General features: G+C 50.6%; 1 protein-coding gene across 6 annotated transcripts in view; it reads left to right on the top strand.

Moving 5' to 3' along the window:
• Kcng1 (potassium voltage-gated channel modifier subfamily G member 1) overlaps positions 1-20,931 on the top strand; it is a 33,394-nt gene extending 12,463 nt beyond the window's left edge. For 2 of the 6 annotated variants that reach the window (XM_063283412.1, XM_039104645.2), the window contains exons 2-3: positions 1,000-1,798; positions 9,941-10,073. In XM_063283412.1, the coding sequence (XP_063139482.1) occupies positions 1,025-1,798; positions 9,941-9,949 (783 nt within the window). In that variant the 5' untranslated portion in view covers positions 1,000-1,024 and the 3' untranslated portion in view covers positions 9,950-10,073. Of the gene's footprint in view, positions 1-999; positions 1,799-6,942; positions 10,074-18,440 lie in introns of those variants that run through there. The other 4 variants (XM_017591616.3, XM_008762484.4, XM_039104646.2 and 1 more) reach the window with 3 other exon arrangements.
• Positions 20,932-25,709: the final 4,778 nt, after the last annotated feature.

Here is a 25,709-nt window from a genome sequence, read left to right as displayed (position 1 = left end):
AGGGCACTGAGGGCTAGATGACTTCAGTGGGGACTGTGGTGGGCACTGTGGGCTGCTGAATTAGCTGCTCCCCTGGCCCTTCTGCTGGAAGCTAGAACTCGCCAATGCGTCACTCAAAACTACCTCAGGCATTGCTGCATATGTGAGAGCCACTGGCCAAGGCTAAAATGTCTCAGCTATGCCATTTAATTAAAAATTAGCTGGGCTAGGGGCAAGCCTCTGCCTCTGATTCCCAACACTAAGAAGTCAGGCAGGTGAAATAGCTCAGCAGGTCAGGCGCTTGTCAAGCAAGCCCAGGGACTGGGTTCCATCCCCAGAGCTCACGAGAAAGCTGTCCTCTGGCTTCCATATACTCACACACGCACACACACTTGTGCACACACACTTATGCACACACAGATGCACTATTATGCACACACAGAGACACAGTCTCACACACGCGCGCACACACACACACACATCCACTACACACATATGCACACACACTCATGTAGAGTGCTGAAGAACACTGGCTTCTCTTGCAGAAGACGGAGATTCAATCCACAGCACCTACCTGGCAACTCACAACCACCCATAACTCTGTTTCAGAAGAACCTAACACCCTCGAACTTCCGATTAACTTCTCCACACATGTGATACACATACAGACAAGTAAGCGCACACACATGCATATAAATAAAAATATGTAAAACCCACAGTACTATCTTTTAAATAAAATGAAAGTACATGGGCTGGAGAGATGGCTCAGCGGTTAAGAGCACTGACTGCTCTTCCAGAGGTCCTGAGTTCAAATCCTAGCAACCACATGGTGGCTCACAACCATCTGTAATGGGATCCGATGCCCTCTTCTGGTATGTCTGAAGACAGCTACAGTGTACTTATATGTAATAAATGAATAAATCTTTTTAAAAAAATGAAAGTACATACTTCACAATCAGTGGGGGGGGGCTCACTTAAGCCTCAGGGGTCACCAAGGATCTCCCCTCCTTCTTTTCCCAGCCCAAGAGGGATGTGAAGCCTCAAAATGACCCTGTTACCAGGAGACAACTCGGACTATGACTATAGTGCTCTAAGTTGTGCCTCAGACACCTCCTTCCACCCAGCCTTCTTCCCACAGCGCCAGGCCATCAAAGGCGTCTTCTACCGCAGGGCCCAACGGTTGGGACCGCAGGACGACCTGCACCAGAGCATCTCACTTGGGGACCGCAGGCGACAGATCATCATCAACGTGGGTGGGATCAAGTACTCACTACCTTGGACCACACTGGATGAGTTCCCCCTGACGCGGCTGGGCCAGCTCAAGGCCTGCACCAACTTCGACGACATCCTGAGCGTGTGTGATGACTATGACGTAACCTGCAACGAGTTCTTCTTCGACCGCAACCCGGGGGCCTTTGGCACCATCCTCACCTTCCTGCGGGCCGGCAAGCTGCGCCTGCTTCGGGAGATGTGCGCCCTGTCCTTCCAGGAGGAGCTGCTGTACTGGGGCATTGCGGAGGACCACCTGGACGGCTGCTGCAAGCGCCGGTACCTGCAGAAAATCGAGGAGTTTGCTGAGATGATGGAGAGGGAGGATGAGGAGGAGGCGCTGGACAGCGAGGATCAAGAGAGTGAGGGTCCATCCACCAGCGAGGGTCGCCTGAGCCGCTGCATGAGGAGGCTGCGTGACATGGTGGAGAAGCCACACTCAGGGTTGCCTGGCAAGGTGTTTGCCTGCCTGTCTGTTCTGTTTGTCACCGTCACCGCTGTCAACCTGTCTGTCAGCACCCTGCCCAGCCTGCGTGAGGAGGAGGAACAGGTAAGACCGGGAGAAACTCTGAATACTGGCTATAACTTCCTTAGCCATTGTCACTTTTCCTGCGAGGCTTCCCCTCACCGCGCTAGCTGAATAGCCTCTGTGATTCTTTCTTTCTTTCTTTCTTTCTTTCTTTCTTTCTTTCTTTATTTATTTGTTTATTTATTTATTTATTTTATGTATATGAGTACACTGTAGCTGTCTTCAGACAAATCTCAGAAGAGGGCATCAGATCCCATTACAGATGATTGTGGCCCACCATGTGGTTGCTGGGAATTGAACTCAGGACCTCTGGAAGAGCAGTCAGTGCTCTTAACCACTGAGCCATCTCTCCAGCCCCCGCCTCTGTGGTTCTTGATGTCATACTGTGTGGGTGTTTGTATCCATCTTCTCTACCTCCCTCCCTGATAATATGTGAGTGTCCAGCTCTCTACTGCGCCCCCTACTGTCCTAGCCTAGAACAAAGCCCAACAAAGAGACCCGCAGCCTCTTCTGCAGATTCCAAGTGTTTGGATGATGTGATCCTGACATGCCTGCCTCTAAGCTGGGCACATTCCAGAGGCCATTAAAACTGACCTCACAGATCCGTCCTCTCTCTCTCTTTTCCTAGCTCCCTTTTATAGCAACCTACCAAACTTATTTCCTTAGTCATGTAAACAGTTATTTTTAATTTATAGGTCTGTGTGTACGTACATGGCCCCACAGTAAGAAACTGCATGTAGCTGGCGGTGGTGGTGCACGCCATCAATCCCAGCCCCCCGGAGGTGTGAGTTTGAGGCTAGCTTGGTCTACAGAGCAAGTTCCAGGGCAGCAAGGCTACACAAAGAAACCTTGTCTGGGAGGTTGGGGGAGAGGTATTGCCTGTGAGACATTTATTCTTAGTCTGACATAAGCTGTGTGCTATCAAATCCATGGGATCTGGGGGGCAGGGCTCTGCTTCCAACTTACCTACCGTGAAGGTTCTCCTGTAACTCCATAGGAGACACGTTCTCACACCCACCCAGCAGGTGAGGACACTGAAGCAGACAGAACAGTTTGCCAAGTCTAGGTTCACAGGATCTGTGGTCTGTATACCCCACACAGCAGCTGGGGACCCACGATAACCCCACAGAAGTACATGACTGACCTGCCCACAACTCCCCCAAACTGGACTTGAGGTCTTCGGAAATGAGGTGTTTTCCATGTGGAAATGCACCCTTGGCTTTTCATACCGATGACAGAGACACGACTTTGGTGAGAGGTGGGTACACAAGGGAGGTCCCCTGGACCTCTGGGTAGTGACTCCTGTGACCATGTGAAGGAAGGAACCAGGTACACACTGTACAGACATTTGAGAGGAAGTCCGACAGTGTGATGTGAGCACAGATGCTAGCAGCATTAACTGAGTACCAGCTGGAGAGAGAGCCTGCGTGTGCTAAGCCTTTTGTGCTGTTTGACTTAATCTTTTTTTAAATGTATTTATGTTATGTATATGAGTACATATAGCTGTCTATATGTACTGTCTTCAGACACACCAGAAGAGGGCACCAGATCCCATTACAGATGGTTGTGAGCCACCATGTGGTCGTGGGGAACTGAACTCAGGACCTCTGGAAGAGCAGTCAGTGCTCTTAACCGCTGAGCCATCTCTCCAGCCCCTGTTTGACTTAATCTTAGAAGTTCTCAGGAGGGAGGAGCCCTTCCATCTACAGATGTCATGGCGGATGTGGTCATCCCAGCTGCATGAAACCAGAAAGGATTGCTGGCGTGTTCTTACACACCGAAGGTTTTTTAAAAGGATCTTAAGAACATATTTCACTAACAAAATTACATTGTCATAGGGACTGGGGACAAGGAGGGAGGGCTAGAGCCAGACAGTCGGAGCCTGAATGCCACCTCACCCACTCTCGCTGCATAGCTGTGGGAGACTTACTAGACCATGCTGTGCCTCAGTTTCCCCACCTGTTCAGGGGACTATGAATGCTGTTCTGAACATCCAGTTCAGTGAGGAAGTCTACGTAAGGGGATCAGCACCGAGCCTGGCATGTTATGTAGTACAGATTTCGTTTTAGCTCCGTCGTTTTGTGAGACAGAGCCTTGCCATGCCAAGTTGGACTGAAACCCACAACAACCCTTCTGCTTCAGTCCTCTGAGTAATAGATTTATCACCACCAGCTCCAATACTCTTGGCCCTAATTTTTTTTTTAAAGATTTATACTATTATTTTACATGTATGAGGTGGGGGAGTGGAGACTTTCATTCCAGCAGAGAATACTGGATGCCCTGGAGCCGCAGGCTCTAATGAGCCACCTGACGTGGTGCTGGGAACTGAACTCGCCTCCTCCTGAGGAGCTGTATGCAGTCTTAAGCACTGAGTCATTTCCCCACCACTTCCCATCCCCCACCACCTTGTTCCTAAATTTACCAGGAAAGCAGTGTCAAAACCACACAGATGGAACTTCTGCCATGTTTCGTTCTGAATTTTCCATGTGGTGCTGGAGGTGGAGCACAGGACCCCACAGGCTGGGAAAGTGTCCTATCATTGTGTATATACTCCCAATCCTCATAGCACTTCTTTTTAAATGTGTGTGTGTGTGATGTATGTACATGTATGGGGGGGGTGATGTGTGTGCGAGTGTGTGCATGTACGTGTATGTGTGTAGTGTATGTGTGTGCATGTGGTTTGTGTGCAAGTATAATGTGTGTGATATGTGTGCATGCATGCATTGTGTGCATGTCTGATGTGTGTGCATGTGTGATATGTGTGCTGTATGTGATGTGTCTGTATGTATGTGCATGAATGAGGTGTGTATGCACGTATGAGGTGTGTGTGCATGTGTGGTATGTGTGATATGTGTGCATGTGTGATGTGTGTGCATGCGTGCGTGTGTGCACATGTGTGCATGTGTGTGTGATATGTATACGTGTATGTGGGGTATATGTGTGTGATGTGTGCGAGTATGTGTATGTGCATATGTGTGATGTATGTGCATGTATGATGTGTGTGATGTGTGTGCATGTATGGGGTGTGTGTGCATGTCTGATGTGTGTGCATGTATGGAGTATTGTGCATGTGTGATATGTGTGCATGGGTGTGATGTGTGTGATATGTATATTATGCAATGTGTGTGCATGTATGAGATGTGTGTGTGCATGTGTTTGCATGTGTGTGTATACATGCATGTGGTGTGTATGCATGTGCAAGAGTGCACATCTGCAGAAATGTGAGTGGAGGCCCAGAGTTGGCATCATATGTTTTCCTAATGGACCTGTGCTTTTTTCCCTGAGGGGGTTCTCTTACTTGAACCAAGAGTTTGCTGATCCTGGCTAATCTGGCTACCCAGATTGCCCCTGGATCCTGTCTCTGCCTTCTGAGCAGAGACTGCAGTGGCTCCCACACCTTCCTAGATTTTACCTGGGTCCCGGGGATCCAAACACTGATCTCACTTTATCCACTGGATCACTGACAGCATCCTGTTATATCTTTAAAAATCAAATAAATAAACCAGGCAGTGGTGGCATGCCTTTAATCCCAGGACTCAGGAAGCAGAGGCAGGGGGATCTCTGAGTTTGAGGCCAGCCTGATCTACAGAGCAAGTTCTGGGACAGTCATGGCTACACAGAGAAACCTTGTCTCAAAACACAAAACAAACAAACAAACAAACAAACAAACAGGACAGGGTCCTGGGAATCTATGATCCCAGCACTGGGGAGGTGAAGAGAGAAGGGTCAGGAGTTCTAAGTCATCTTCTACCACCCTTTATTGTTGCCTAGCTGTCCTGGAACTTGCTCTGTAGACCAGGTTGGCCTTGAACTCACAGAAACCCAACTGCCTCTGCTTCCAAAGTGCTGGAATTAAAGGCATGTGCCACCATGCCCAGCCCTGGCCTCCTTTATGTCAGTGGCAATGATCTTTGGTTTTATTTGGGGACCATAGGATTCATTGTGGCACCTGGTCATGTACCTCAATGTGCACACATTTGAGGGCCTACTGTATACAGGCACTGCAGGGGAGACAGTGACCAGGACAAGTCTTCATACTTCCAAGTATATTGGTCTTAGCTGGGTTGGCGGTACCCAACTTCATAACCACACAACAAGGGGGCTTGTGTGAAAGGCCTAAACATACCTGGGGCCTCAGATGGTGTGCACTCCAGGAAAGCTTCCTGGAGAAGGAAGACTTCCCACCCCAGAAGTTGGAGACCTCAGAGTCCCCAAGTCAAATCACAGGTCCAGGCTGGAGTGCATTTTCAGAAAGACAAGACCACAGAGGTCCTCTGAGGACCTAGTCACAATCAAGAACCTTTTCCGTGGCTCTCAACTTTCCTAATGCTTCGACCCTTTAACACAGTTCCTCACATTGTGGTGACCCCCAACCATAACATTGTTTCTGTTGCTCCTTCATAACAGAAATATTGCTACTGTTGTGAATCATAATGTAAATATTCGATATACAGGATATCTGATATGGGTTCCCACAAAGGGGTACTGATCCACAGGTTGAGAACCACTGCTTTAGGAAGTCTACTGTTGGGACATCTGCAGTTCTCTAGGGCTCCAACCTCTTGAGGACTGTGTGCTGGGAGGATGCTAGCTGGGGGTGGGGCGGGTGCAGGCTGCCTGAGTTTCATGGGAGGTATCTTCCTAACATCTCTATCAATATTCTGCAGTAGAGAAAAAAAAGAAAAAAGAAAGGAAGGTGGCTGAGTGGTAGTGGCCCACTCCTTTAATTCCAGCATTTGGAAGACAGAGGCAGGAGGATCTCTGTGAGTTCGAGGCTGGCCTGGTCTACACAGAGAGAGTTCTGGGACAGCCAGGGCTACAAGAAGAAATCATATCTCAGAGGAAGAAAAGGAAGGGGGGGGGGGAGAGAGAGAGAGAGAGAGAGAGAGAGAGAGAGAGAGAGAGAGAGAACAGAGGGAGGGAGGGAGGGAGGGAGGAAGGAATGAGGGCCAAGCAGGGGAATGACCAGGGGCTGGAAGTGTGGGACCACCTAAGCTGAGAACTGGAACCTGGAGTGGCAACTGCCTTGAGTTAGGGATCAATGGCAGCTAGAGAGATGCCCTAGGGCCTGGTGGCATGGAGGGGCAGGGGAGCTGGGTGTCCCATTTAGGCCAGAGCCTTCCCTGCTGACTTGCTGGTGTGATCCCTGCCCTGTGCCTCCCCAGGGCCAGTGTTCCCAAATGTGCCACAACGTCTTCATCGTAGAGTCGGTGTGCGTGGGCTGGTTCTCCCTTGAGTTCCTGCTGCGGTTCATCCAGGCACCCAGCAAGTTCGCCTTCCTGCGGAGCCCGCTGACCCTCATCGATCTGGTGGCCATCCTGCCTTACTACGTCACACTGCTGGTGGATGGCGCTGCCTCCAGCCGCCGCAAGCCAAGCACCGGCAACAGCTACCTGGACAAGGTTGGGCTGGTGCTGCGCGTGCTGCGGGCGCTGCGCATCCTCTACGTGATGCGCCTGGCCCGGCATTCCCTGGGGCTGCAGACCCTGGGCCTCACCGCACGCCGCTGCACGCGTGAATTCGGGCTTCTGCTGCTTTTCCTGTGTGTGGCCATCGCTCTCTTTGCCCCACTGCTCTACGTCATCGAGAATGAGATGGCAGACAGCCCCGAATTCACCAGCATCCCGGCCTGCTACTGGTGGGCTGTCATCACCATGACAACCGTGGGCTACGGAGACATGGTACCCCGGAGCACGCCGGGCCAGGTGGTGGCTCTGAGCAGCATCCTCAGCGGCATCCTCCTCATGGCCTTCCCGGTCACCTCCATCTTCCATACTTTCTCCCGCTCTTACCTGGAACTCAAGCAGGAACAAGAACGGGTGCTGATCCGCCGGGCCCAGTACCTCATCAAAACCAAGTCTCAGCTCAGTGGCATGTCCCAAGACAGTGACATCTTGTTTGGAAGTGCCTCTTCAGACACTAGGGACAACAACTGAGGCGAGAAGATGCCCCCTACCCTGCCTGCCAGCTGCGGCTTCATGCATTCACCGCCACTGGAGCCTGGAAAAGGACTTAGCGCTTTCAAGTCCAGCCCTGGCCTGGGACTGACCTGAGCGAGCCACGGCACAGAAAGGATATATGCCACATCTCCAAGAGTCCCCGCCCTCCCTCTAAGCCCAGAAGTAACAGGGAAGCTAGCTCGAGCCAGTGCCTCACCGACCTGGCTTCTCGGTTGCTTCTCTTCCCTAAGAAGCTGACCGGCCCCATCCCACCATGTAAAGAACTTGTGCAGCAAAGTTCTTTGCGCACTGAGAGACTGCCTGGCGGAAAACACATCCGGCAGCCACATGTGACTTTAGTGTACATCCACGGAAGGAAGAAAAAGCCTGCCACTGGGACTTTCAAGAAAGGATCTGTGTCTCTTAGTGAAAGGACCACGGTGATGGGGTCCCGGGGCTGGTGGGACAATGGCATGATGGGAGAGAAGCAAACAGACAGACCTTTAAGGAGCCCACCACCGGACGCTGTTCAGGCTCCTCCTGCTCCTGCCTCCTGGGCTCCTCCTTCATGCTTCTTCCTGCTCACACTCTCCACAGCCTTTTATGCTTGAGGGCTCTCTTTTCAGACTCCACTCATCCCAGCCGGGGTGGGGGACACCAACAAGCCGGTCATCTCTGCTGTTTCAAAGGTGAAATCGCTTCATTCCATGGTTTAAAATTAGTGAGATTTTAGCCTACTCCAATTATTTTAGTATGAAGAAGAAGAAGAAGAAGAAGGAGGAGGAGGAGGAGGAGGAGGAGGAGGAAGAGGAGGAGGAGGAAGAGGAGGAGGAGGAGGAGGAGGAGGAGGAAGAGGAGGAGGAGGAGGAGGAGGAGGAGGAGAAGAAGAAGAAGAAGAAGAAGAAGAAGAAGAAGAAGAAGAAGAAGAAGAAGAAGAAGAAGAAGAAGAAGAAGAAAGTACTTTATACCCCTTACCTGAGCCTCAGTCTAAACCCACAGTGGACCAGTGCTTCTGGCAGGGGTGGCAGTCCCCAGGAAGTCTGGAGAGTGTGAGGGAACCTCCTCTATGCCCTCAAAAGAAGCCACTCAAGAAACGTAGTTTGGGCACCAAGAGGGACCCCAGGCCAACCTAGAAGATTCCATCTCAGACTGAGTCCTGGGTACCTGGCACTGAGGAGCCATTGTGAACACACATCCACACACGCTCATGCACAGACATGTGACATACATAAACACACACACACCCATGCACAGACATGCACACACACATGCTTACATACAGGCATAGATGCCCGTCCCCAGCCTCCTGGGTGCAACCGCTTTCCTTCCTGCTTCCTCCCACATCCCAGCTGTCTTCTTCTCTGTCCAGCAGCAGAAATTGGGCTTTGAGACATGTCTAAGCCTGATTGCGAGCTGTGTAGCCCAAACCCTGCCTGCGGACACAGTCTCCACACCTGTTCAGACCTTCCACCAGCCCCTCCTACCTCCCTTCAGACACACCCAGCCTACCCTGCCTCATTGTGGGCCCTCACATCTTCAGAGCCCTGTTCTGGGCCGCCCTCCCATGCATGCGGAACACTGCGTGACTTAAGGGTCAGGGTGTTCCCTTCATGGCCTCGCTGTCCTGAGCACCCCGCAGTTTCATGGTTTTCTCCATTCCCTGCTGGGCTTTCTTTGCCAAGTGAATGTGCTTTAGTCCTCTCTCAGCTCCTGAACTCTGCTCTGTCTCTCGCAGGACCAACCGTGTGTACCGGCAGGTCTTAAAGCGGTTCCCTGCTGCCTCCCAGGGCCTCGTTCAGGGTCAGCACCTGCCAGGTGCTCAGAAAACACTTATTAAAAAACAGGAGAAAAGGGAAAGAGCAGAACGGAACAGAGATGGGGAACCTGTCTATTACTGCTTAGATCCAAATGTCCCCAACAGTCTAGAGCCATACCACCCCAAATGTGCCTGATCTCATCTGAAATGTCACCCAGAAGTTCACCTGGCAAAGATTTGGTTCCCATGCAGCAGTGTTCAGAGGTGGGACCTCTGGTAACAGGATCCCAAGGGCCCTGTCCCCATCAATGGACCAACCCATGATAAACTCACAGCTTCAATGGCTCCTAGAAAATAGAAATATAGAGAGGGTGGGACCCTGTTGGAGGAAGTCTATTATCAGGGACACGCCCTTGAAGGGTATGCTGCCCCCAGATAACTTCCTCTTGCTTCCTCTCTGGTTCCTAGCTGCAGTGAGGGAAGGAGTTGAGTTCCAGCAAGCTGGCCCTCCTGGGATGCTGCACCTTGAAGTGGGCCAGAACCAATGGAGTCAAGGGACCATGGTGAAACCAGAAACCAAAATAAACCTTCCCTCCTCCAAGCTGCTGGCCTCTGGTGTTTTGTCGTAGCCATGAAAAGCTGTCTGTCACCGTGTTTATTTTTAACATTGGAGGCTGTGGAGGTCCCTAGAGCACCTCCACCTTCTTCTCCTGATCTCATGGAGAGACACAGCCATCTCTGCCGATGGAAATCGGCAAGTAGGCAGAATGGAAAGACTATGCAAACCCCCAAAGGACCTCTTTAAAAGTTCCTCCGACACCTGCTCTCCAGTGACTCAGAGCTACAAAGTTACTACTAATTAACACCACCTTCCCTGACCCGGCAGGTGTTATAACCCTGCACGTCCTCATCGGGCTAGCACCTCAGAGTAGTGGGATTCCTTTCACCCTCAAAGGTGGCTGTGAAAGACAGCCTAAAAATGCACTGGGCCCAGTGTACTGGGGAGCCTTCCGAAGTCAGAGTGAGAAAGGAAATGCCACTTGTCAAGGAGAGACCCTCAAAACTGAGGACAGGGCCTGGAGTGTGTGGAGAGGCTGAGGCCTCAGTGGCTGGGATCTCTAACCTTTCCTTTGCAGGCCTTGCTGTGTCCTGAAGCCTGGGTTGCCACCACCCAGGACCTCACCTGGAGACAAGGGCTTTAGATTCCACCAACAATGGAATAGACTCAGGTCTGAAGTAAAATCAGGGCACCCGGGGCTGGAGAGGTGGCTCTGCGGTTAAGAGCACCCGACTGCTCTTCCAGAGGTCCTGAGTTCAATTCCCAGCAACCACATGGTGGCTCACAACCATCTGTAAACAGATCCAATTTCCTCTTCTGGTGTATCTGAAGACAGCTACAGTGTACTTATATATAATAAGTGAATAAATAAATTTTAAAAAAAAGCAGGGCACCCAGGATACCCAGCAAACTGTTCTGGAACAGAGGGCAAATCTCCAGGCCAAGCATTTTGTCCTCTTAGCCAGGGACTTGATGTCCATGGGCCATCTGAGGCTACAAGACAGTTGTGATGAAAGATTCATTGGGCCGGTATGATCTATGCCTTGCCTCACTTGGCCGGGCCTCTGTGCCGCCCCTGACAGCCTTGTGTACAAATTTTGGCTCTAGGACACTTGGCACCTGGCTTGCCAAATCGGCATCAGTCGCTAAGTCACATGGTTGTCCCCTTCTGGGACTTGTCAGGCACTTCTCCACAGTCACAGCAGGCTAGAGTCTCTGAGCAGCCCTAGACCAAAGTGAGGCCAATGGGCGCCTGTCTTTGATACCAAAGCGGGGGAAGGACCAGCAATCAAGACTCCGATTCATTAATGCTTCCAGCTTTAGGATTCACACAGTGCCAAAAACACACGATGAACAACATGTCAGGAGCTTTCATAAAAACAGATCTGACTTTGGCCTCCTCGAAACTTGTTACCGTCCTGTCCCAGTGCCCTGATGTAACCAGTCATACAGTCAGAGCCTGGCTCCAGAAGCGGGAGACACAGGAGGGAGCTGAGGGATGTCAACATCTCAGCTGTGGGCACCGCATCCATCCTTACTTAACCTTTTAGAAGGATCAGGGGCCATCAGCAACACCTCACAGCAGCCAACCCCGGGGACCAAGGCCTGATGTTTGTGAGGTCTGCACGGTGACAGGAAAAGAGAGATGGTGAATATGTGAATTTGGCAAAAAAAAAAAAACAAAAAACTGATGTTGGTGACAAGGTCGGGGAGGCAGAACATGGCCACTTCTGTATAGACAGGTGATATCTATTCCTAGCTACTCCAGAGGCAGAAGCAGAGGATTATAAATTCAGTCCCAGACAGGACCCCAGGGACTTCAAGACCAACCTGGGCAACTGGTGAGAGTCTGTCTCAAAGTAAAAGGTACAGTAACCATTGGGAGTAGCCTCAGGGACATGGCATTCACGAGACCCAGGCTCCTAGCCTTAAAACCGCTCCAAGTATTTTATTTATTATTTTTGTTTGGGTTCTTTGTTTTGTTTTGCTTTGCTTTTTTTTTTGAGACAGGGTTTCTCTGTGTGTATCCCTGGCTGTCCCGGAACTAGTTCTGTAAATCAGGCTGGCCCCAAACTCACAGAGATCTGCCTGCCTCTGCCTCCCAAGTGCTGTGATTAAAGATGTACACTACTGGGGTTGGGGATTTAGCTCAGTGGTAGAGCGCTTGCCTAGGAAGCGCAAGGCCCTGGGTTCGGTCCCCAGCTCCGAAAAAAAGAACCAAAAAAAAAAAAAAAAAAAAAAAAGATGTACACTACCACCGCCCCTCAAAAACCATTTTAAAATGTCGGCGGTTCGGCGGTTCAGAGAAGGACTCACGAAGGAAATGATGCTAAGTAAAGAGAGCAGTGATTCAAGCAGAAAGAAGGGCTGGCCTAGATGCCCAGAGGTCAGGATAATTCCACCAGCCTTGGAGAGAGCCCAGGGCAGACACACACACTGCTGGGCCCCCTCAGAAGACAATTTATGATCTTTTCAGGCATTAGGGCCTGGCTCCTGGCTCCTGGCTCCTGGCTCCTCCTAGCATCCTTCTCTGTGCTGTCCCACCTCCTACTACCTTCCCTCACCTCTCCTCAGGTGTCACCTCTCCTCAGGTGTCACCTCTCAGGAGCTCTGAGGTGTGACGGGCTCTGCCTCTCTGGTCCTCTGTCTCCTCTCATTCCTGCCCTCGGTCCCACAGCCCTGGGACTCAGTCAGATCTCTCTCACGTCTGCTCAGAGCCAATCCTGCCTGACGCTCCCACCCTTGCCTGTGAAAGATCCATACCCTCCACTCCCACCCCACCTCCGCACCCATTGCCTAAGCATTTTCTCCTCAGCTACACCCACCTCTTCTCTAGTCACCAAAGACCAAGAACAGTTGCCACTTTCAAACCCACCTCCAGAGCTCTGACCCAACCACTTCCTGGGTAGGGTAGCCACCCCAGCACACAGTTCCCGTGCCGTGAGCATTAGAATCAGGCATGAGGCAACTAGGCACAGACCTTCTGACCCGGAGACCAAGCCTGCTTGCTCTTCTTCACCTGGTCCTCACACAGAAGCCACAGAGAAAGCCCCACCCCCCCAATATGGCCTCCCTGTACCTCATACCTCCCCTGGAGGAACATGTTACTCTCCAGCGACATGCTCTCTCCCCATGACATGCTGACCCCTCGTGTTTCAGTAAAAGTCAAGCCTTCGTTTATTTAATTCATGGTGCTGGCCATAGAAGATATGGTCTCGCCCATGCTAGGCAGGTCCTCTACCCCGGGCTTCCTTCCCTTCTGGCGTGTTTTTACTTTTTTGTCTCAAGACAGTCTCATGAAGTCCAGGTGGGCTTTGAACTTGTAAGTCCCCTGTCTCAGCCTCCAATATCCCATACAGGTCTATATGACAGGACCTATAGGCCCAGGTTAAACCAATATTTTAAACATCTCCTTACCCATCTCTAAAACCATCATTAACACCAAATGATACATTACACAGTTATTTACTTGTGATCCTTCTGTCCCCCTTGATGCTCAACCTCTTGAAGACAGGAAGCTTCTCAGAGCAGCCTGTCTAGGACAGAGCCAGGCCCACCCTGGCCCAGCCGTACCTGGGTACCTGTGCTTACAGCCTCCATCCTGTGAGGGTCACTGTCGATCAACTGTCTTTTGTGTCCAATCAAGTAGATGAAGGGTGCCGTGGGATTGGGAAAAACAAAACAAAACAAACAGAAACAGAAACATGTTGTTTACCCAAATGACCTGGTAAATATTCAGGCTTGGCTTAAAATAGACTTAAAGTCACCAGCTAGCCCTTCTTAGAGAGAGAGAGAGAGAGAGAGAGAGAGAGAGAGAGAGAGAGAGAAGAGGAAAGATGTGTAGGGTGGCAGCCTGTGAAAGATACTCTGATTATTGGTGGTCAAGATAGGTCGACTCCCCAGAGGCCCTAAAAGGGATAGCAGACACATTCCCAGTCTCCCAGGAAGATCAAGGCCTCAGGTAGCTGCACCCCCCCCCTACACAGACCCCTGTAGAGAGGTTTGAGACAGACCAGTCATGTAGAGCAACGCCTCAAGCCCCTCCTTCATAGGTGAGGACATGACCACAGGTCACGTAGGCTCAAGACAGATCAGTCGTAGAAACAGGACCACGCCCCCAAATATGTCGATGAGGTCTTCCCAAGCTCTCAGGCCAAACCAATAGGAAGTACCTGCCGTCAGACACTGACCCATCCAAAAACTGTATTTAAGTGTCATGTTCAGGATTAAAAATGTGCAAGAATTACTCCATCGTCTGAGAGCTTCTGTCGTAAGAGCTGTTAACACTACCACCGCTTAAGGAAGAGATCTGCTCTCCTGAAATCATCGCTGCCAGAAGCTCCCTGCACCCCTCGCTGGCTAGTCAGTCTCCTGCTGGCTTAGCCCGGCCTGAGCAATCCAAGCGGCAGTGGCAGAAAGAAGGACTGGCAGCAGGGACAGCGGAAGCTGTTCCCACTCCCTGCCTGAGTTCTCTCCCCATTCCCCAAACCCACGTACCTAGCCGGGCAAGAGATCTCCATGGAGAGCCCCAGGCACCAGAGCCCCACAAAGATGGAGAAGTGAAGTTGGGGAGAGGAAGTGGGGAGGGAAGGGAACTAGCTCCTGAGAGCAGGTGCAGTTCCTCCTGTCCCAACACACTGGGCCCAAGAAGACCGCCATCCCTAGTGACAGGTCCAGTTGATAAGTGGCTGGAGTCTGTCCTTAAAGGGAATAAAATACAGAGCAACTTACTTTAGCAGTGTAAGGGCATAAGACCATCCACCAAGGCACTTGGGGACACCACTCTAAGGGACAGAGATCCATGAGAATGTAGCCAGGCCTTCACCCTCTGGCCTTCACAGATGGTCTATCCCCCTCAGAGCTCCCATGGAGAGCTTTAGTTTCACAGGAAAATAAGATGGCAGAGGTCACCAGAAGCAGACACCCCAACACCCTGTAGTTCCTGTCTGGAAGACCTGAGCGGCCCTATCAGCCCTTCACAGTCTCTAACACAACAGCTGCCTTGTCATAGACATGCAGGTGGGGACAGTGACAGAGGTGGCCCTGCTGCAGAGCAATCTGTCCCCTGGATGAGAGTCCCGCAGGACCAGGAGAAGGCTGGAGTGGGGATCAGTTACTGTCACGTGTGTTGGCACAGCAGTGACTTTGATCATGCTGGCCACTGAACGCCGCTCTCCTCCTTCACTCTGACAGACCAGCTGAGGTAAGTCCGTCTCCCCTCACCAACAAGTCACCAGGTGGACATATGATCCTGTGGCCTCCCGGAGATCCTGTGGGGAGCTGAAGCCCTCTGCCTCCTCTCTGCCTTGGAGATGTCCCTGGCACATAAGGGATTGATGAGGCCACTGGCTAAGCTGTGAGTTCAACACTAGCCTGATGTACATAGTGAGTTCCAAACTAGCCAGGGCAACATGATGAGACCCTATTTCAAAAAATAAAATGAAAGGGGATGGAGAGATGGTTCAGGAATCAAAAGCACTTGTTCGGGTTGGGGATTTAGCTCAGTGGTAGAGCGCTTGCCTAGCAAGCACAAGGCCCTGGGTTCGGTCCCCAGCTCCGGGGGAAAAAAAAAAAAAGCACTTGTTCTCCCAGTGGTCCTGAGCTCAGTTCCCAGCACCCACATGGTGCCTCACAACCATCCATCCCAGGGGTGCTCATATATCTTCTGGTGCACGTACATGCATGCAGCCAAACCACTCATAAAATATATTTTTTTAAGATGTATTTATTTCATATATGTGAATACACTGTTGCTGTCTTCAGACGCCCCAGAAGAGGGCATCAGATCCCATTACAGATGGTTGTGAGCCACCATGTGGTTGCTGGGATTTGAACTCAGGACCTCTGGAAGAGCAGTCAGTGCTCTTAACCACTGAGCCATCTCTCCAGCCCCTCATAAAATATCTTAAATTTTTCCAATTAAAAACTAAGATGAGTTTGTCCGGAAACCGGGAAAGGGAATAACACTCGAAATGTATATAAAAAATACTCAAGTTAATTAAAAAAAAAAAAAAAAAAACTAAGGTGAGGAAGCTGAGCAGTGGGGCCCATGCCTTTAATCCCAGCACTCAGGAAGCAGAGGTAGGAGGATCTCTGAGTTCAAGGCCAGCCTGGTCTACAGAGTGAGTTCCAGGACAGGAAAGCCCTGTCTCAAACAAAACAACAACAAAAGAACCAAACCAAGTTAAGGAGTAGGGGGCTGGAGAGATGGCTCAGCGGTTAAGAGCACTGACTGCTCTTCCAGAGGTCCTGAGTTCAATTCCCAGCAACCACATGGTGGCTCACAACCATCTGTAATGAGATCTGGTGCCCTCTTCTGGCCTGCAGTCACATATGCAGGCAGAATGCTGTACATAAAATAAATAAATAAATCTTTAAAAAAAAAATTAAGGAGTAGAACCCAGGGCTTCCAACACAATGTTCTCAAGAACCTCGACATCCCATCTCCAAAGGAGATAAGACCTTTGCATCCAGAGATGCCAGGGGGTGACTGCACATCCCCTCAGGGCAGACCACGGCGTGACTAATGGCCACGGATCCCAGGCTTGGTCCAGTGGTGGAGATTATTCTGGGATGCCAACTGTGTTCTGGCTCCGAGAAGGAGGTTGCAGATTAATCCCAGGCCTGGCCACCAGCCTCCTGCTTCCTGTCACTTCTCCGGGTCCTCCCTACCTAGAGGGGTCAGATGAAGACCACAGGACCCTAGCTATATGACCACAATATGACAGGATGCCAAGGGCGTTGAGTCTGAAGGAAGCGGAGCCTCCGTGCTTACGGCCAGGAAGAGGAAGACAACACAGTGCCACCACCATGCTCCCCTGGGAATGGATCAGTAACTTCAGTTTCCACCAGTGAGGGAGACCCGCCACTGCAGTGCACTCGTAACCTAGAAAGTCCCCACAGCGCTTTCATCGGACTTGGCTTCCCAGTGCTAACACCAGAAAAGTAGGAAGGGAGCCAGAATGAGCAGGTTTGGCATCTCTCCCTGCAACCAGAGGCACACGCCCTGCTAAGCCAGCTCCCTTTGCAAGAGAGACTTAACTAGGGACGCACTACTGCCATGTCATCTTCAGGATATGTTTGGGGGTCTTTGCTTTGGGCTTTATGTATGGTTGGTTGGTGTTCTTTTCCAGACAGGGTCTCACGTAGCCTTTAGTTGCTAAGTTGATGAGGCCAGCCATGAATCCTCTCAATCTTCCTCCACCTCCAGGAGTGCTAGGATCACAGCGGAGAGCCACCGTGCGCAGTTGAAGGTCCAGTTCTAAAGAACAGACTCTACCGCCCAACTCCGTGATGTGTCTATGAAATGAGAGCAAACAGGAGTGGGCGTGGTCCCCCAGGAAATGCCCGAGAGGTAGCAGATGCCACGGGCACCCTTAACTGTTGCTCAAGGAGCAGACAGCAACAGAGGACGGTCTGGTCGCCTAACAGCAGACAGGCGGGGGTGGGGCCAGGGAGCAGGGTGGGGCCAGGGGCCGGGCACCGGTGTCCGCTTCAGCTGAGTTTTCGTGGCACCATGAAGGCTTTCGCACATGCTCCATCTGTTGGCGCCCCAGCTGCTAATTGCCAATGCATGTTCACACCTCAAGAGCAGACTTGGCAAAAGCAACCTGAGAGCTTTTCATTAGCACTCAGAAGACAAGGCAAGCTGCTTTGCCTGTTACTCAGCCTCGCCGTTATGTTCCCCCCACCCCAATCCACCCCCATCCCGTGGTGACAGTCAGAGTCCAGACTTGCTCACCTTTCACCATGATCTCTTCTGGCCCCGGGAGACAGGGATTCCTGGCTATCTCTCCTCTGTGAAGCAAAGCACGGTGGTGTGAAGGGCTGGGTGGTCCTGCCTCTGCCCCTCAGGAGCTGGGCGGCCTTGAGCTTGTTACTTAACTTCTCTGAGCAGTTTTTTTTTTCTCATATGGAAAAGAGATAAAAGACTTGATCTGTAGCTTGGTTGGCAGAGCTCTTGCCCAGCATACATGACGTTCTAAGTTCAAACCCCAGCATCGCATAACCGATGTAGTGGTTAGGATGTACTTGTCCTCCTAGCAATTGAGAGGTGAAGTTAGGAGGTTTGAGGTCAGCCTGAGCCTCTGAGAGCCTGTTTTAAAGAGGGAGAGGGTGAGGGAGGGGGAGAAGGGGAGGGGAAGAGAGTGCTAGCAAGAGAGGGGAGGAGGGAGGGAGGAAGGCGGGAATGGAGACTCTTCTCCAAGGATCAAGTAGTGAGGACATGAAGCAAAATAAGTGAGATTCACAGCAAAGTGTCTGTCAGAGGAAGTAGCCACTCTTTCCAAAACCACAGGTTAAGGAAGGACCACTCTGTTCCCAAGTACCCTAAAACGGCTTTATGGGAGAAAGGTTGCGATGAGGGAGCTAACTCCAAAACGGGTCAGTTTTTTTTTTTTTTTTTTTTAGTTCATATAATTGAACCGCAGATGGTCACACCAGCCTCTCACACAGCAGACTGCCACCTGGCGCCGTGAGGAGTCCCTCCTAATTGAATTCCCACCGCCTTCATCCCACTCTTGCGTCCCTCACGTCGATCACTGACAGCTCAAGACTCTTCCCTCGAGATGATAACATGGCTGCCGTAGGCCCAGACGCTCACTTCTCAAGACCAAGTCTAAGAGGAAAAACCAAGAACTTAAATAACTCCCAACCCCTGAGATTTGCTCTGACCAAAACGGCTTAACCATGTGTCCAGCCCTGAACCAATCGATGAGGCCCTGAGGTGGCAATGGAACATAGAGGGGCTGTGATCTGAAAGCAGGTAAGGCATAAAACTCAATAGAGCCCACAATGCCTCTCTAGCGCCCTCTGTGGAGAGAATTTGGCATTGCACTAAGTGTAAAGGCCAGATGTTTGGAGGAATTCTGTTCTAGACCAGAACGAAGGCATTAACTTAATCAAACATTTGCCTGACAGAAGCTGTAGTAAGAGAGAAAAGCATGGTTGCAGCCAGGAGCAAGCCTTTAGCACCATCTTTAGCCTCCCCTCACATTTCATAGACCCAACAGAAACCACAACAGGGTACTCAATCTACAAAATCCTCAAAGGTCCCTTCCCCTGGGGTAAGGAATGCTGCATGGCTGTGATTTATTTCCAGGGAACTAACAGACAGAAAGCTTGGTCCTCCGAGATGCCATGTTGTGAAGGAGTATCTCCTAGAAGGAGTGTGTCATGGGGTCTTCCCTTAGCGGGGCTATAGCAACTCTTATGAGACCCTGTTTAGATCCAGTGGGAGTGAACCGTTATAAAAAGCAGGCCTGACCCACCCCTCCTCTCTGACCTCTTCACCGTGTGATATCCCCCTCTTCCACACACAATTGCCATGATGCATGCCATCCACCAAGGTGTGACCTAGACAAATCATCCAGAGAGAGAGACCCAACTCTCTCCCCTGACTATAGCTGGCACTGTGCCCTTGAACCTCCAAAACTAGAAGTCAAATAATTTCTTTTCAAGATATAAGAGCCAGCCTCAGGGAAATTTCTCATAGCAACAGAAAGCAAACTGGTACACCTAGTTCTGCAGACACAGTCGCCGTCCCTAGCTTACTGAGGAGGCTGGCACAGGTCTGTAACCAGCACATGGAGACAGGCCTGTGGAAGTAGGAAGTCATTACTGGGACTGACGTGGGTCATATCCAAGCATTCATGGGTCCCTTTATGGCCAAACCAGTAGGTACACAGGGTCAATGTTCTTCTAACTATATAAATTAACTTCTTACACTAAGACCAAAACACCTCAGAAGACAAACTTGGGTGGGGGGGACAATCTCTCTTGGCTCATGATTTCAGAAGTTTTCATCCATATTATGTGGCCTGTACCACTAAGCCCGCTGCAAAGCCATGGCCAGAATGGGGGAATGGGGGAACAAAGCCACTCATTGCAAGGTAAGAGAACAGGAGAGAGTTGACAGAAAGCAAAGGAGAGAGAGATAGTCAAGGAGAGATTTCTGCCTATGGTGGCACATGCCTGGACTGCCAGCACCCATGAAGCTTAGACAGGAGAATTACTGAGAGTTTGAGCCCAGCCTGGGCTACATAGTGAGTTCCTGGACAGTCTGCAAACTGTCCAGAACAATAAGAAAATCGTGTGTTTGCCAGCAACAGCTACAGGTACAACTGAGTCTCACCAACTGTCCCTGGGTTCAGTCAGTATTGCTGTCACTGCCTGCTGTCCTGGCTGTTGCAGTTTCTTGGGGATGTGAACCTCCCTAGAGTAGAAAAATATCCCTCTCCTACCACTGCCTAAAGTAGGGAAATGCATGGTGCAGGGACACAGCTATGTTACTTAGCCCTGACCAAAGCTTCTTCTTTCCTTCACCTTCCCATGCCTGCCCATATAATCCCAGGAAGAGGGAGGAGTTTGCATATGAATACCAGGAAGAGGGAGGGGTTTGCACATGAATATACCATGGGCTTCTGTTCGGCATAGTTTTATGTCAACTTGACACAGGCTAGAGTCATCTGAGGGGAAGGAACCTCAATTAAGAAAACACCTCCATAAGATAGGACCATAGGCGGGGTTGGGGATTTAGCTCAGTGGTAGAGCGCATGCCTAGGAAGCGCAAGGCCCTGGGTTCGGTCCCCAGCTCCGAAAAAAAGAACAACAACAAAAAAAAGATAGGACCATAGGCAAGCCTATAGGACATTTTCTGAATTAGTGATTGATGAGGAGGGCCCAGCCCATTGTGGTGGTGGGTGGTACCTTCTCTGTTGGTGGTCCTGGGTTCTGTAAGAAAGCAGTCTGAGCAAGCCACAAAGAACAGCTCAGAACTCCTCTATGGTTCCTCCATCAGATTCCTGCCTCCAGGTTCCTGCCCTGTTTGAGTACCTGTCCTGACTTCCTTCAATCATGGACAATAATGTAAACCAAATAAACCCCTTCCTCCTCAACTTGATTTTTGGTCATGGTGTTCTGTTTGTAGCAGCAATGGAAATACAAAGTAATACATCTTCCTTGGCCCGTAACTGACCAGCATGTTCCTCCTCCCTCTTTAGTGCTCATATCTTAATGGAACTAGACAGCCAATGCATATGAAGCTCACGGGCTTCGCCTGCAGAGCCATTGCAATAAGGGCGTTCCTTGTCCTCCACTGCCACCTACTGGTAGTTTTCAAAGTTACAACATGGGGTAGGGCTGGCTTTCCCTACCCTTGCTGCTTGTAAACAGCCAGATTCGGTACATCGCTTTAAAAGTAGTAGAAGCTATTTTGTTGCTTGTTTCTGTTTTTGAGAGAGCATCTCATGTAGTCCAGTTGGGCTCAAAACTCATTACGTATTGGAGAATGACCTTGGACTTCCGATCTTCCTGACTTGACCTCCCTTGTGTGCACCGCAATTCTCCACAGCTGTCTTTATTTTCCGTATTTTTGCGCCCTTCCGGGGGCCGGGACAGTCTGGCCATCACTGACAAACATACCACTTCCACGGTTCGCTTCCTTTAGAGCAGGCACCCACCTCCATTTAGAAGTCGGTCCCAAACGGGCCTGCGCAAGTTTTACCCAGATCTGAGAGGCCTGAGACTTCTCCACGCCAGGACATTTCTTCCAGAAATGTCTGCAAGCTGATTTTCGTCTCCTTACAAGACACTACCAACCTGCCCACCTCTTTACCCGGTTGGCTTTTGCCTTGCTTGCTCTTTCCTACCTGTTACCACAGCAGAATGTCAGCCCCCACGCTCTCCGCATCTACTGACCATCACTCATTTCAGGGTCGGGTTTATCAAGCGTCCCTTGCTAGCCAAGTGTGACAACACCAGCCTGCAGTCTCAGCACAGGACAAGTAGAAGATGGGGATTTTAAGTTTGTTTTCAGCTACGCATTAAGTTCAAGGCCAACCTGGGCCACAGAAGACCTGTTTCAAAAACAAAAACAAAACAAAACAAAACAAAACAAAACGGGCCTGGAAACATAGCTCAGGGGTTATGAGCACTGGTTGCTCTTTCAAAGGACCTGGGTTCCATTCCCCGTACCCACATGGTGGCTCACAACCACCTGTCACGCCAGTTCCAGAAGATCAAGTGCTTTCTTCTGGTCTCTGCTGGCACCAGGTACAAACATGCTACACAGATATACAAGCAGGCAAAACACTCACACCCATAAAACAAACAAACAAATACATCTTTGGGCTTGAACATAGAATATGTATAGCTCAACGGTAGAGTACTTTTCTAACATACAAGGTTAAATTTCTGTCTCCAAATGCTGAGGTTAAGGGTGGAAAGTGTTTTGTTTGGTTTCTTAAAAAGAAACTTAAACAATATTTGAGGGGAACCTAATGTTCATAGCGGGAAGAGGAGGTGTGGAGAGTTAACCGGGAAGTGGGATATCATTTGAGATGTAAACGAATGGAATAATTAATTTAAAAAAAATTTTTTTAAGGATAGAAAAAAAAATTTCCCTAGCGACCCAGCGCCCCCTGCTGGTGAAGCACAGCCAAACAATTCCACTTTCTCTGCTAACCACAAACACCACCTGTCAATCAAGTGGCCCAGAACCCCTCCTTCCTCTAAAAACAAGTATAAGGGACTTCCTCTGGGCGTGGTGGTGCACTTCTTTAATCACAGCACCCTAGAGGCAGAAGCAGATGGAGCTGTGGGTTTCTGGCCAGCCCGGACTAAGTAGCACATTCTAGGCCAACTAGGACTTATATAATGAGAGACTGTCTTTAAAAAAGGGGGGGGGGGCTGGAAAGGTGGCTCAGTGGTTAAGAGCACCGACTGCTCTTCCAGAGGTCCTGAGTTCAATTCCCAGCAACCACATGGTGGCTCACAACCATCTGTAATGAGATCTGATGCCCTCTTCTGGTGTGTCTGAAGACAGTTACAGTGTACTCATATACATAAAATAAATCTTAAAAAAAAAAAGTCTCAATGAAACCCATTATTTGGCACATTAGCCAAAGGAAAAAATCCCTTTAATTTAAAGAGCCAGCTGAAAGTCCAAGCATTGGGCCGAGGTGAGCAGGGTGGGCAAAAACTGCCACTGGGGTCGAGATGCTGCTTGAGAAATGAATGAGTATGCCCTGGGCATGCTGGCATGAGATGAAGACACAGCGAGCAGGTCCCAGCCGGCCCTCCACCCACTACCCTGATTCTGGACACTTCTGCACTTCTGGTCACAGCTGCTGCCTGCCTGTCTCCCTCAGAAACCACCTCAATAAATGAGGAAGGAGACACAAAGGGTAAAGTCCCTTAGACAGCCCCAAGCCACCCCGAACCTGCCAGTCTTCTAGGGCAGGAATTGTCCCCTTGGCAGCTGCCTCAGACGTGTGTCTCTCACATCTCCCAGTCCTGTGCCCTGCCTGGAGGTGGCTTTAGTGGTTTTGACACCTAAAGAAAGCATTTGTCACCGCTGTCCCCTCTGCTCCTGGCGTCAGCAGGCACCACTTCTGCACAGTCTTAAGATGACAAGAGAGACTGGTGCCAAGGGATGTGAGAACTGCTGTCACCTGCTGCTGTCACCCTCTGGTGCCAGCTTTTCTTGACAGTGAATGAAGTGACTGGCAGTGGCAGGTGGAACCCCTGAGACCTAGTGACCCAGGCAAGACCCAGTGCATTAAGGTGGCAATCACCAGGGAGTTTGGGGGGTACAGGAATCTCAAGGACAAAGACTGTGCTCCGAGGGACTGGGGATAAATGGGAGGAAGTTGAGACCCAGTTTGAAGGACTGAAGCAGCTGGAACTCTGCTCCAATGGACGTCTTTTGTCTGTGGGTCCAGCGTTTGTAGTCCCATCCTTCTCTGGAGAACTAGGCTGGCCTGGAACCCTCGACCCTCCTGCCTCGATCAGGGCCTCCCAGTGTTGGGATCACAAGTGGGCACAGCAAACCAGCTGTTGTTTGGGGGTTTGGTGTTTGTTTTAGACGGGGTCTCACCATGTAGCCCAGGTCGTCCTGGGACTCCCTGTGTTGCTCAGGTTGCCTGTGTAGATTCTCATGCCTCTGCCTCCTCAGTACTGGGATTAAAGGCATGCACCACCACACCTGTCTGTACACACACACACACACACACACACACACACACGTGAGCACATGCATGCTACCCGTGTTAAACTCAGAGCACAGCTTGCAACAGTTAGTTCTCTCCTTCAGTCATGTGAGTCCTGGAGACTGAGCTCAAGTGGCCAGGTCTGGAAGCAAGCACCTTGCCTTAGTCAGGGTTTCTATTGCTGTAGTGAGAACACCATGACCAAACGCAGGTGGTTCGGCTTACACTTCCACATGGGTGTTTGTTGCCAAAGGAAGTCAGGGCAGGACCTCACATGGAGAAGGAGCCTGGAGGCAGGAGCTGATGCAGAGGCCATGGAGGGGTGCTGCTTACTTGCTTGCTCCCCATGGCTTGTTCAGCCTGCTTTCTTACAGAACCCAGGACCTCTAGCCAAAAGATGGTGCCTCTCACAGTGGGGTTGACCCTCCCCCATCAGTCACTAATTGAGAAAATGCCTTACAGCTGGACTTCATGGGGACATTTCCTCAGCCGAGGTTCCTTTCTCTCTGATGATTCTAGCTTGTGTCAAGTTGACGCACAAAACCAGGCAGTACACACTTTTACCTGCTGAGCCGTCTCACCAGCCCCTTTTAGATATTTTTATTTTGAGACAGGGCCTCACTACTTGATCATACTGGCCTTGAACCCACTGAGTAGACCAGACAGCTTTTAAACTTGTGATCTTCCTGCCTTGGCCCCTAGTGTGTATTTTTAACACTTTTTAATCTCTGACATCTTTGAACCTTGCAGACTCAGAGCAGTTAGCCAGACTGTGCAGACAGAAATCTACTCATCAGGAGCTGGCTTTTCCCTAAGCAAACCAACCTAGAGCCCACACAACAACCACATCTTTGTGGGTCCCCATCACCCACCTCCCTAACGTCACCATCACTCCAAATCACCAGGCAGCTATTATAAGCCCTGTACTCCAGAGCTACCATGTAGGTAGGGTAGGTCAGCCCCCACACCCCAGATCCACTAGGTAGGATGGGTCAACACCTATACCCAGATCCCACTGAAGTTGTTCAAGCTACACGAGGAGGCAGGTCTGGGCCTCCCCATGGAGGCTGTTCCTAAGATCCATGTTTTCCCCTTACTGGCTCAGCCTCCTGGGTATGTCAGTCACCTGCAGCACCTCCCAGGCAGGACAAGGCCTATCCTTCCAAGAGCTGAGCTGTTAGCAGCCATCTTTTAGTAGTATCCTCATAATGAATTCTTTTTCCGCTAGCTGTGATAAAATAACCAACAAAAGCAACTTAGCGGAGGCAGGGTTTCTTCTGGCTTTCAGTTGGAGGAATCTGTCCATAGCCACAGGGCAGCCAAGGCTACAGGAGCTTGACAAAGCACCACATGGAGTTTGAGTTCAGGCACAGACTGTGACGAAAGCACAACAAAGTGTTTCTCCCAGCTCTCGGGACACAGAGGCAGGTGGATCTCTGAGTTCGAGGCCAGCCTGCTCTACTAGGTGAGTTCCAGGACAGCCAGGGCTACCCAGAGGAAACCCTGTCTTGGGAAAAGAGGGGGTAGGGTTATAAAATTGTGAGAACAAAATTTGAGTCCTAAGGGCCTTGGAGAGAGCTAGGGCGGGTGAGAGACCAGAAGCACATTTGCTCTTTAGAGACTCAGCCTCCACCAGTGTAGAAGGAGCTACAGCCACCACCTCTGTGTAAATGCCCGGTCTCCCAGAAGC

The sequence above is a fragment of the Rattus norvegicus genome, chromosome 3, assembly GCF_036323735.1.
Source record: "Rattus norvegicus strain BN/NHsdMcwi chromosome 3, GRCr8, whole genome shotgun sequence".
NCBI lineage: Eukaryota > Metazoa > Chordata > Mammalia > Rodentia > Muridae > Rattus > Rattus norvegicus.
Note: the sequence above shows the minus strand (reverse complement) of the source record. Positions and strands in the feature narration are given on the sequence as shown.